The 12,298-nt window shown below is 38.7% G+C and overlaps 2 protein-coding genes and 1 long non-coding RNA gene across 4 annotated transcripts; 1 reads left to right on the top strand and 2 right to left on the bottom strand.

Annotated features, from left to right (window-relative positions):
- Positions 1 to 47: 47 nt before the first annotated feature.
- LOC129764277 (kinesin-like protein KIF18A) lies at positions 48 to 12,060 on the top strand. The gene is made up of 5 exons (XM_055763196.1): positions 48 to 400; positions 5,072 to 6,367; positions 10,286 to 11,264; positions 11,327 to 11,458; positions 11,533 to 12,060. Exons 1-5 carry the CDS (start codon positions 311 to 313, stop codon positions 11,688 to 11,690), a joined length of 2,655 nt encoding a protein of 884 aa, XP_055619171.1. The 5' UTR covers positions 48 to 310; the 3' UTR covers positions 11,691 to 12,060.
- Positions 3,152 to 7,369, bottom strand: LOC129764283 (ribosome-recycling factor, mitochondrial). Its single transcript, XM_055763203.1, has one exon. It carries the CDS (start codon positions 7,273 to 7,275, stop codon positions 6,490 to 6,492), a length of 786 nt encoding a protein of 261 aa, XP_055619178.1. The 5' UTR covers positions 7,276 to 7,369; the 3' UTR covers positions 3,152 to 6,489.
- LOC129764284 (uncharacterized) lies at positions 8,201 to 11,764 on the bottom strand. 2 transcript variants are annotated; one of them, XR_008741101.1, is made up of 5 exons: positions 9,597 to 11,764; positions 9,132 to 9,289; positions 8,777 to 9,079; positions 8,531 to 8,719; positions 8,201 to 8,471 (listed from the first exon to the last, which is right to left on the bottom strand). It is a non-coding gene; the product is annotated as an uncharacterized LOC129764284 (long non-coding RNA). The 2 variants fall into 2 exon arrangements; XR_008741100.1 differs by having other exon boundaries at positions 9,132 to 11,752.
- Positions 12,061 to 12,298: the final 238 nt, after the last annotated feature.

The following is a 12,298-nucleotide window of genomic DNA, read 5'->3' as shown; positions in this document are numbered from 1 at the left end:
AAACAGACTACGTTCTTCAAAAACTTAACGAAAGTGTTGATGCGCCATCTTGAATAACGCCCAACGCACACTTTGCGGGGATCGTCAATCAAAACACCAGCGGAAAAAACCGAAAATACAAACAGCCATACAGAAGCGTAACTGCCGCTCTGAAGTTTTTCACCTTCATTTCGTTTGTGAATCAAGTTATTTCTGTTAAAATTAGTGCCCAAGCGTTCGTGAGTTTCGTTGGTTTCTAAAAATTACGTACATTTGTGCTGAACGGAAACGGGTCGTCGCAATCATCGTTCACATTGGAAAAGCTAGTAAAATGGGTGACAGCCGAAACATCCGAGTGGCGGTTAGAGTCAGACCGTTCAACCGGAGGGAATTGGAACAAAATCAGCGTAACATCATCAAGGTAAGGGTTGTATAGCTTTTGTCAAGGACATGTCCAGTTTGGTTTCCAGTTATGTGCTGGTTGGAGTCGAACAAACCAGCATGTCATAACATGTTCAGCATGACCAATGTTTTGGTTCAAACAGATTTAACGGCTATAAGTTAGTTCGACGCTCAGACCAAATTGCTTGGGAGTAACACTTGCATTAAGATGTTAGAAATGGCATATGGAGAAAAACATTGATAACATTGATAAAATGATTTTTACGTGGATTTTACTAGGATAGATTGATATACAAGTTCGAACAGCATCAGGCGTAAGTATTGGTATCGTATCTCGATTGTAGGGTGGAATATTTTTGTGCTGAATATCATCCAATAAGAAAGATCCGTAGAATGATGATGATGTTGGATTAAAGAGGCTTTAAACTTTTCAGTTCATTCGCCACTAGACACGTAGAATATTGCTCTCTTTGTTTATAAATTCAAGAAAAAACATTCCACGATTAAAGGAAAATATCAATATCATCCTACAAATGAACTGAAATTGAAATTATGCACGCGGAGGCTATCTGGAGTAATGGTAACATTCATACCTCTCACGTTAAAGGTCTCAAGTTTAATTTTCACTCCCGATCAATCAAAACAATTTCGATCCGTTATTCCTGCATGATTTTCCAAATCCGTTAAATGTGAGGTGTAGCTTACAAAATACTTAAACTAATGCAATCAATAACTCATTTTTTTTCAAATTTTGCGTTTGGCCCCCTCTGACTTAAGGGGTATGCGAGCCACGAAAAAACAAAGAATATTTTTACTATCCATTAACAGTTCAGCTGAAAAGTTCATAAGGTAACACAATAAAACAATTTTTTGCAAAATTCAATTTTATTCAAAATAATTGCCTTCGAGGGCGATAAAGTGATTATAGCGATATTGCAATTTTTCGTTACCATACTCTTTCAGTTTTTCCAAAATAAGTCTCAGTTTCGGTAATCACTTCATAATCGGTCTTAAATTTATTGCTAGCGAGCATGCTCTTCAGGTCTGCAAACAGAAAATAGTCGCTGGGGGCCAGATCTGGAGAATACGGTAGATGCGAAAGCAATTCGAAGCCCAATTCATTCAATTTTGCCATCGTTTCCATTGATTTGTGATTTTTCCATTTTTTTCACAATAACAAAAGTTGCTTCACTCTCAATGCTGTTACTCACGAACCAATCGACCGATTGCTGTCAAATTTTGACATGTATCCATTGAAAGATGGTACTTTGTGATAGTCAAGTAGATTTTTGCAAGAGACATCTAGACGTCAACCTTATGAACTTTTCAGCCAAACTGTTATATAATCATTTGTGTATCTATCTTTTACCAATAAAACAAAAATTTAACGGAAAAAATATTCATAATTAGAATAGTTACAAACTGATAAAGTGAGGGGGTTAAAAAAAAAGTTGTGCCATGGCGTAACGATTCCAGCCCTTCTGGTTATCTGAAACAAAAAAAAATCGAACAGATTCTGAATCAGTGAAGATGTCGCTATCACATTGACTGGGCCATTTCGTGAGATAACACGCTCACCAAACATGGTTTTCAATAAATCGATTGTTAAATTCGCTGGGTGGCTTGTGGCGCCGTCCTGTTGAATCCACATATTGTCCAAGTCCATATCATCCAATTCGGGCCAAAAATATTCTGTTATCATTGAGCGGTAGCGATTCACATTCACAGTAACGTGCTGGTCTGGGTCATCACGGAAGAAGTACCGGACCATAAACCGCACCAAACCGTAATTTTTTCGGGATGCAATGCTGAATCATGGAGTACCGTCGATGGGGGTGAAAATGGGTTAAAAATTGTAGTTTTCGAACTTTTTGTTGAATAAATATCGTAAATTAGAATAAAACACAATTCTGATTACGTAGAAATACATATTTTCTAATGATGAACACTCGTAAGTGTTCAAGGAATTGTTGAATAATATTATTTCTTCACTGAACTACGATTAAATGAAAGTTGACCCAATCTCATCCCTTAGAGGGGGTGACAATGGGTCAAAGTAGTGAATATTACTTTCTATTCAGAATTTTGTTTAGTAAACGATTTCTCAATAATTTCAAGATAATTTAACAATATGTAAGTGTCTTGAATGCTTATTCGAGTTAAGAAAATAGTGTCAATCCACCTAGAAGGGCGATCGAAATGATTATATATACTGCCATTCCATGTCAAACCGGTATAGCGGTTATCAGTTTTTCGGGAAAAGTGATAGTTTTGTTTTTTTATTTCAAAACATTAGACCCGTATTTTATATCATTAGGGTGGTTATTTCGATTTTAGGGTTGCTCAAAAAATATTTTTTTCACAATTTTTTCAAAAATGACTTTTTAATTCATAACTTTTGAACTACTGTACCGATTCGGATAATCTACATATCAAATTGAATAGGTGACCATTTCCATTTTAGGGTGGTCGGAAAAATATTTTTTTTTATCATTTTTCCAAAAAAAAATTTTAAACTCATAACTTTTGAACTACTGCACCGATTTAGATGATCGATATACCAATTTGAAACCACATGAAATACCACATGTGCATGAAAATTGAACGAAAACTGAAAACAAGTTACCTTTGCAAAATCACTCGAAAACGATTTTAACATATCCTCTCGGATATTCGGATATGTTATGTAAAAAAACTTCTGCTTTCAAGAAATAATATAAAACACATGGTAACCTTATTTCCGAAACCATTTTTTTTATTAATCCGTTTATTTTTACAAGCTCAGTTGCATAGGTTTAAAGAAGCCAGACTCTTAGCTATATTTTTTCTAAAATACATCAACATGTTTCCTTAATTCTATGGTTAATAAAATTTCCGAATCCATGTATGCTGTGAAAAACAATTACAATCAAAAATTACGAAAACAAAATCTGTTTTTTTTTCAAGTGTAATGTTTTTCAAACAAAACTAGCTCATTGGCAGCGTCTCAGTTTTGACAATCTAATTCAACTAGTTCTGGCCAACATAGCATCATCAAAAAGAATTGAAATCGACGTTTCATCAAGTACATAAATTATATTAACAATAACAATGCATGTGCATGAAGTAGAAGTCATATCGAATTTAAATGATTAATGATGTTTTAATTTTGTAACATAAATACTTATTATAAATAAACTATATTTGGACAAAAAAAGATTGAGAAAGGTCATCTTTGGAAAAAGGGGGAAAAGTTGATTTTTCGATTTTCGTGAAATCAGAAATGACTCATCTGACAAGACTTTAAATAATAATTCTATCCAATATTTATAATTTTAGTAGTTCTGTATAATGCTGGCATGAGATTTTTTCTGAGGTGTGAATTATTAAATAATAACTTTTCGTACTACAGTTAACTATTATACATTGGAAGTTGTGGAAATATGTCTCCTATTAAATGGCTCACAGCTTTCAAAAATATTCGCAATATTTGACGATATATTACTATTAGTAACTTTTTCCATTTTTGATCCAATTTCACCCCCACAACCCATTTCACCTTCATCGATGTTTTACTTATTGACTCATCGCCGAAGATGATTTTTCGATGAGAATCCGGATCATTTTCAAGTTGTTGCTCAGCCCAATTCACGAACATACGATGCTTCTGGTGGCCAAGTGGCTTCAGTTCTTGCGTCAATTTGATCTTGTAAGGATGTAGGCCAAGATCTTTTCGCAAAATTCGCCACAACGATGTCACAGAGATGCCCAACGCTTGACGCTTGACGAATGACGTGTGAAAGACTGATTTGGGCCTTCCTCAATTGATGCGCTAGCGGCAGCAACATTCTCGACACTACGGGTACTTCTTTGTTTCACTGGCACGGGAACATTTTGAACTGTGCCTGTGGAGCGCTCTTAAAGTTGAGGTCATTGACTCCGAATTTCAGTTGTAATTTTTGATAAACTCGACTCGTTGTCGGATCGTATATCTTTCCATTTTGAAATGGCAAACCTTACTGAAGAGAAATGTCAAGAGAGCGGGAAAAAATATGGCGTCGTTTGCTGTCCCTATCGGTCTACTTTTGTGGTGTGCCTATTGAAATACCCATTACAGGCAAACATTTTTTTGTGCGGTGGATGAGAACCGCATAAAAAATAGTGCAAAACTTAACCAGTAGCTTTAAAAAAACGTGTTCGGTACACATTTTGAAAAAAACTTTTTTTGTGTGGTAGATAGGGACCGCATAAAAAAAGTTTCCCCAAGAAGTAACTCAAATCCACGCCGTTCACCGTTTTCCTTTGGTTCCCTGCTTGCGATGGGACAGTTTACCTCTTCGGTTGTGATAATATAACATGGTCTGGAAGCTTTTGTGATAATTTTGAGCTGTAGAACCATGATGACGACCAACCATAGATGGTGCACCATCAGCCATGGAATGATCGATTCTCCTCTGATATCAGTCTTCATATATGTAGCAAAAATCATTTCTTGGTACATATTTTCATCTTTAACATATCGAACATAGCTTAACAACAGAGCTTCATTGCTGGGTAATGTAGACTCGTCCAGCTGGAGAGAAAATCAGTTGGTCTATAAAAAATTGAAAAACATTTTTCCTTCTTCTTTAATTGAAAAAAAACCATTGTAACAAAGTCTTGCATCTATTCTAACTAACACATATGAACACCTTATTCGACTATTTTCCAGGTTTTGGACAAAACCACCCTCATGTTCGATCCGGACGAAGACGAGGATGAATTCTTCTTCCATGGCATGAAGCAAACACATCGGGACATCACAAAACGAGTGAAGAAGAAACTCGCGATGGAATACGACGACGTATTCGACGCTGAAGCCAACAATGAGATCGTCTTCCAACACTGCACAAAACCACTGGTGCAGTCCGTTATGGACGGATACAACTGCTCGGTGTTCGTGTACGGGGCGACCGGAGCGGGCAAAACGTTTACCATGTTGGGCAGTGAAGAATTCCCGGGTATTACCTTTCTTACGATGGAGGAACTCTTCCGACAGATAGACGCCCTGTCTGCGGTTCGTAAATTCGACATCGGTATTTCCTATCTGGAGGTGTACAATGAACTGGTGATGAATTTGCTAACAAAATCTGGCCCCCTAAAGCTGCGAGAAGACGCTAGCGGTGTTGTGGTTAGTGGACTGGTGTTGAAACAAATCCACAACGCGAGAGAACTTCTCGATCTGTTGGCGCTCGGTAATCAAAATCGAACCCAGCATCCGACGGATGCAAATGCCGAAAGCAGTCGTAGCCATGCCATCTTCCAAGTACACATCCGGATGGTAGATAAGACCAGTGGACAGAAGAAAACGGTCAAACTCTCGATGATAGATCTCGCTGGTAGCGAACGTGCCGCGAGTACAAAAGGAATCGGGATCAGGTTCAAGGAAGGCGCCAATATAAACAAGAGTCTGTTGGCGTTGGGAAATTGTATCAACAAATTGGCAGATGGTTTAAAACACATTCCTTACCGAGATTCCAATTTAACCAGAATTCTCAAAGACAGTCTCGGAGGGAACTGTCAGACGCTGATGATCGCCAATGTGTCTCCCTCGTCGCTAACCTATGAGGATACTTACAATACACTGAAATACGCTTCACGTGCCAAAAAGATACGTACTACTTTGAAACAGAACATCGTTCCATCGAACGTGCCAAAAGATTATCTGATCAAGAAGGTTAATGAACAAGCAGAAGAAATTGAGCGGTTGAAGGCTAAACTCAAGAGCCTAGAGGAGCAAAAATCTGAGATCACTGCGCCTATTGTGGGATACGGTTTGCCCGATGAAACACTCCTGAACACATGGCGTTCGAGAATTGAAAATTGCTACGCCATTGCCAATACCTCACAGGAGCACTATTTCAACCTACAGAGTAAGGAAAAAATACTGAATCTACGTTCCAAATTGAAGGAACAAGCGGAGGCCATAAAGAAAATTGTAACGCTAGACGGAAAGCATTTGAATTTGGTAAGTGGGGATATGATTTTCCATAACATTATTCCAAACCTTTGTTTCAACATATGTTCCATTGAAACAAACTGTATTTTCTCGTATAACATTACAATTTATATTAACATAACACCTATCTACTATTTATCTCCCATGAGCTCAGCCTGTTTAGTTTCCATGAGCTGTTCCGCTTCTTTTATGTATTCATTTGCTATCGCCGTAATCTGAGCTTGCACTTGGAAGTTCAAATCCTCTGATATATCGGCCTGTTTCTTAACCTTTTTGATGACTTGATTCTGAATATCTTTGATTGCATCCCGACACTTGATAAAGAGACTCTTGGCGTTTTTCGACAAACTTTCACGATGTTCTCTGGTGACTTTTGGCACCGGGATGAACAACGTGGTTCCCTCTTGTTGGGGATTTAGGTTCATCCCACTCTTTTGAAGTGCTTGCAAAACAGCTGGAATCGTTTGTGGGAACGACACCAGATTCACAACGACAGTTTTGGGATTTTTCCTCACTACTTGACCCAATTCCTGCAGCTGATAATCGGCGCCTTCGTAAGCAACCTTGAGGGTTTCTAGTGCCCCAGTTGCGGATCGAAGCGAAAGGTTCTTGATGTAATCATTCTTCATGTTATCCAGTATTTTCTCCATCTGCGTCCGGAAAGTGCCCACGTCGAATACCTCAGCTAGTTGGCCATCGTTGATGTGAACCTTCGCTGGTGCTCCTTTTTTCTCCTTTTTCTTATCTTTACTTTTGGCATAATTCCGAACTGGCTGCTGCTGCTGCTGGAGTCTGCATATGGATGGTGAATAGAGGATTCTTGTGTCCGGCCCGGCATCTAGCGTATTCCCACTGACAATTGATGAGAATCTGTACGCGACTGTGGCTACAAAACGAATGTTTCTGATTTTTAACATCTCCCGCGGGTATTTTAACCGTTACGACTGAACTTCTCTAAAAATGAGTGTTTCAGAATGTTTGTAAACAAACCAATACGATATGATTCAACAGCGAAGTCCGACTTGTCAAATTCAAATGCTTCGTCAAATTGAACGAAATGCTTTGAGTGAACCCAATGAGGTACATATGTGGTGAAGCAGAAGGTAAAGTATACAGTAGAACCCCGATTATCCGCGAGCATATGATCCACGGTGCGGATTATCCGCGAATGCGAGTTCCATAGTAAATTCACGGAATCCGCTAGTGAGAGACAGGCTCATGCTCTTTTCTTATGGTCTTGGCTTTCACATTATCTGACCATTGGTGTACACGACCTTAAGACGCGTCCACATTACGCCAATCGGTACCGGCCGATCAGCATCATTCGGCATAATGTGGACGCGCCTTTATAGATGGATAGTTTAATGATTTTTCTATTGATAAAACATAGTTTTCTTGCCGAAATATCTTTTTCCGTGTTTGCACCTCATTTTGAGTCCTTTATTGCGTTATCCGCGATTTTCGTTATGCGCGTTGACTTAGCTAGCGTTATGCGCGTTGACTTATCCTCGAATATTGTTTCACAGTAATATTCGAGTGGTGGGAAACGTTATTTTGATCTGCTCGAACGGTTAATTAACACGCAGTCCACTTTGTTGTGCCAGATAGGTCCCAACAAATGGTGTCGACAACGGTACCAATATCGTGCCATTTTGCAATGATTTTGTCGACCTACCCTTCGTATTCGACAACCAATTACGAGCCAACACTGTGCCAATCTGGCACCACGTCGACCGGTCATAAAAATTGCTCGAATCTCATTATGGCTTTATTTGTTTTCATGAAAGTTGAAACAAAAATTGAAAAAAAAACTTCGATAGAAATTATTTATTTGATATCCAATGCGACTTTATATAAATCGATACTAATACTAACACTATGATATATTGTATACTATTACGAATAATAGCTATCCTACACAACACGTTACAATGAACGAAACAATCTTTCACTGGAACATTCGGCGAATACATTTTAAGCATTCATAATTATCGTCCGATGATTATCCTATAATGACTACCGTAAAATTATTCGATGCGGCTAGAATGAAACTTTAGTCCAAATACCACCATTCTAGACTATACTTTGCGGATGTGGACGAATCAGATCTTCACTAAAAAGTAAACGTAGAAAAAATAAATTGATTGCAATTGTTGTCCAATTGAATTTTACCTGAACATTCCTATTCAGTTAAAGTTTGGGATGTTGAAAGCATCATCTATATCATCAATAAGTGGGTTTAACGCGATCGTTGGATGCAGGTCCTAAAGCAGCTGCTGACGAAGCAGTTAGAAATTCAAGGTTAGGTAATTGTTACGATGGTCCATGCATCAGATGCTTTTTCTGTAACTGCGACGTTCTCTGAAATAAAATGCTTTTAAGCTAACAATTTATTGTATACATTGAATTGATATGCACATCTGGCTGCTACTGAATAACGCTCAATCGCTGATTTTATACATGTTCATTTGTTCCTCAAATAGTGAGAATGTTTTTTTTCTTTAAAGGCTGATTGATCTGTATGCATTTTTACATAGACAGGTGACTGCAAATCCGGATGCATCCATTGCTACATCAATTATATCCATACAAGTCTGATTGAAGACAACAAAAGCGAAATAACCACATCAGATGAAACTTCGTTGGAAACATCCGTTGGCGATATTGTCTTTGAAATCTTAAATTTATTGTCATCACTTCACGTCCTTCGTTTGCTATTCGCTGAAATTCAAAGAAAAAAACAAAATCTAATTGTTATTTGAAGAAAAATTACCTGTTTAAGAAAATTCTTCACTCAGTTCACTCTTTTTGCTTTTGTTTATTCGAATGACAGTTCAGTGAGAAAGAAGAAAGGGAATCGATGCAGTGATGTCGTTTTACTAAGTACTAGTTATCGTGTACTTTTATAGTTCAACTTATGGACAGTTTAGCCTGCGGGGGTGAAAGAGGGGGTTTTTTCCAGCACTTTACACCGTTCCGGTCGGTATTAGGTCTATAACCGCTCGAAAGTATAGTAGAGCGGGCAGTTTATTCCGCTATTTCCTGAACTACATATAAATACTACACGAACTACTTGTTATTTGCACTGTTTTGTTATTTTTTGGCGCTACAGAAATGCGTATTTGGGATTTGCGGTATTAACGTATGAGCGCCACCAGAGCGTGACACATATTTCGAACCAAAAATGTATGCCGTATGTAAGTATGCTGAAGGATCGTCTCCTATGTTTAAAACTTACCGGGCAATCGGTAGAACACGGGTTTGCTTGCGAGACCGCCGCTTCCGACGGCGCGTCGGCGGGCCACTCGGATTGCGTTACCCCGGCGGCTTGGAGCCGCCTCGGTTCCTTATCTTCGTTAGATGGATACTTCGTCACCATTATTGACACTAGAATAAATGTCATTGCGAATAAATAAATTCATAATGAAAATTGCCCTACAGTGGTGTTCATACGTTAATACCGCAAACCCCAAATACGCATTTCTATAGCGCCAAAAAATAACAAAACAGTGCAAACAACAAGTAGTTCGTGAAGTATTTATATGTAGTTCAGGAAATAGCGGAATAAACATTTATGTAGCACAAAAGAATAATAAAACACTGCAAACAACAAGGCAACAACGATACAAAAGATATCTGTGAGCCAGTGCGAACAATAAAATTGCTATCTATTAAATTTCGGCTCCGGTGATTAGCGTGAATACAGTGATTTCAATTAACCCTCGATGTAGTCCTACGTCTCTCCGGTTATGTCCACAATATTACCCACCTTTTTTAATATAAAATTACAAGATCTTGTTAAAAGTTAGTCTCCCCATATACCTTCCAATTGGTCTATGCTATCTGCCGGTTTTTGTGTGAATGTAATTTGCAATTTTGAAAAAGACAACGAGTTTTCATCTAACGTTGTTCTTGTTATTTTTGTAGAACATAGCCCGCCTACAGGCATCCATCGATCGGTACTCCAAACAGATCACACAACAAAGGGAAGAAATGCATCGATGGGCGAAGCGGTACAAGGCAGCCATCAAAAGTATTGCTACTTTGAAGGCAGAAGTGAACTCGACTCCGCTTGTCGGCTTTCTCAAATATCAGCTCGAAGCTAAAGACGCGGAGCTTAATGAGGCAAAATCCCACCATAAGAAAAGTCACGTCATGAAAATCAATATGATCTATGTCGATGAAAACAAGCAATGGGAGAAGATAACGACCCTCAGTGCGGACATAATTCAGCAGAACTACTTGCTCCTACGAAGTATGGGACGGCTGGACAATATCATTCTTGAAAAAATGGAAAAATTGGTCCGCTTGGATCAGTGTCAACGCGGTGTCAAGTTCAGCGAAGACGATGACCAGAGTGAGCTCATGAAAGAGGTGAATATAACCGATACGAGCATCGAGAAAATCACAAACCTATCTGATTGCGTAGATACACTCGATTGGAATGGGGAAATGGAAACAGAATGTGCACTGAAGCGACTGAAGAGTGATGATGAAAGTGAATCAGAAACTGTCTCCAAAATGCAAACTGATGAACCCAACGTTGTCGAGTTTAAGAAGCCTAAGGCTCTGCGACCTCTTAACTTCAAAGCGCAGAGTTTGAGTGTGAAAACCACCGTAACCAGGAAAACTCCAACGAAATCTCAGAAAACAACCACAATAGCACAATTTAAAGTTCCTAAGCTGCTCGTCAGTGGTTCCACCAAAATGTCTTGTGCCAAAAAATTGCAAAAATTCTCCAGTTCATCGTCTTCGACCGATACTAGTGATCTTTCCGATGGTCCTGATGAAGGCACTGCTAACGGCAATAACACCTTCTGCATCGATTCTAGCAAAGATTCTGCCAGTTCCTTGTTCTCTAACGTACTTGTAGAGAGCAACGTCGATCCCAAAGTACTGAATAAAGGTTGGTATCTATCAGATTTTCGACTGAACCCAGCAGTTACATTTTCAATCTATTTGAACCAGTTCTCAGGCGAGCTTCCACCAAGGGAAATGTGATTTCCAAAGTCACACTAACCCTGAACAAGGAGAACCGGAAATTCAGCCCCAAGCGAGTGGGCAAAAGTCCAAGGCCACTGACACGTACAAACAGTCGATGTAAGTAACAATACCGACGGGGGGCATTATGTGAACCGAAAAGAAAAAAATCATCTTTTTTCGCTTCCTTGCAGCACATACTACGGCAACAAGTTTGATCAATCGATATCGGATGATGAAGGCTGGTGCAATCGCAGGACCTTCTTCTACTGCTGGGCCCTCGTCGGGAGGACTGAAAAGTGCCTACAACAGTGATAATGAACGAAAGAGAGCACAGCCGATGAAAAAGTAAACTGATCAAGATTAAAACCGAAAGGAAAATATTCCCCATAATGATGTTGTGTTGGAATTTTTCGAAACTTTGTATATCTACATTTAAAGGCTTAATTTTATGCGTTCAGAAACAATTGTACCGTGAGGTGAGAATGTTGATCATATTCATATCCTAAGATATTATTTTTATAACTGTTTATTGAATATATAGCATTAAATATGAACCCACTATAAAAAAGCATCGCTCGTAAGTGTATATAGCTTGGAGCCCATAGAGAGAAAAGCATTCTGAGAAAGATTATTTTTTAGGGAGTAGATTATATGAAATGCATATCGTCGTCGTCAGAGAAATTTTATTTATCCATCGCAAATTACAAAAATCGTCCAAAATTAAAGTATAGAGTTCAATTTTTTTCCGAAATCCTTTTTGTTTTTTTTTGCAGTGTCTTAGAATATCAACAAATATTCACGAGTAACGAAGTATCGTGACCATGAGCAGCTGGAAGAACTGTTTCGTGCCAATGAAACGCAGAAGCTCTACGAGAAGGTAACCCAATCTTGCAGAGACTATGTGCCGCAAGCCGCCATATGGTATGGCAAAAAATGCACGAGAATTTGGACATTTTC

The sequence above is a fragment of the Toxorhynchites rutilus genome, chromosome 2 (assembly GCF_029784135.1).
Source record: "Toxorhynchites rutilus septentrionalis strain SRP chromosome 2, ASM2978413v1, whole genome shotgun sequence".
In the NCBI taxonomy this organism is placed as follows: domain Eukaryota; kingdom Metazoa; phylum Arthropoda; class Insecta; order Diptera; family Culicidae; genus Toxorhynchites; species Toxorhynchites rutilus.
Note: the sequence above shows the minus strand (reverse complement) of the source record. Positions and strands in the feature narration are given on the sequence as shown.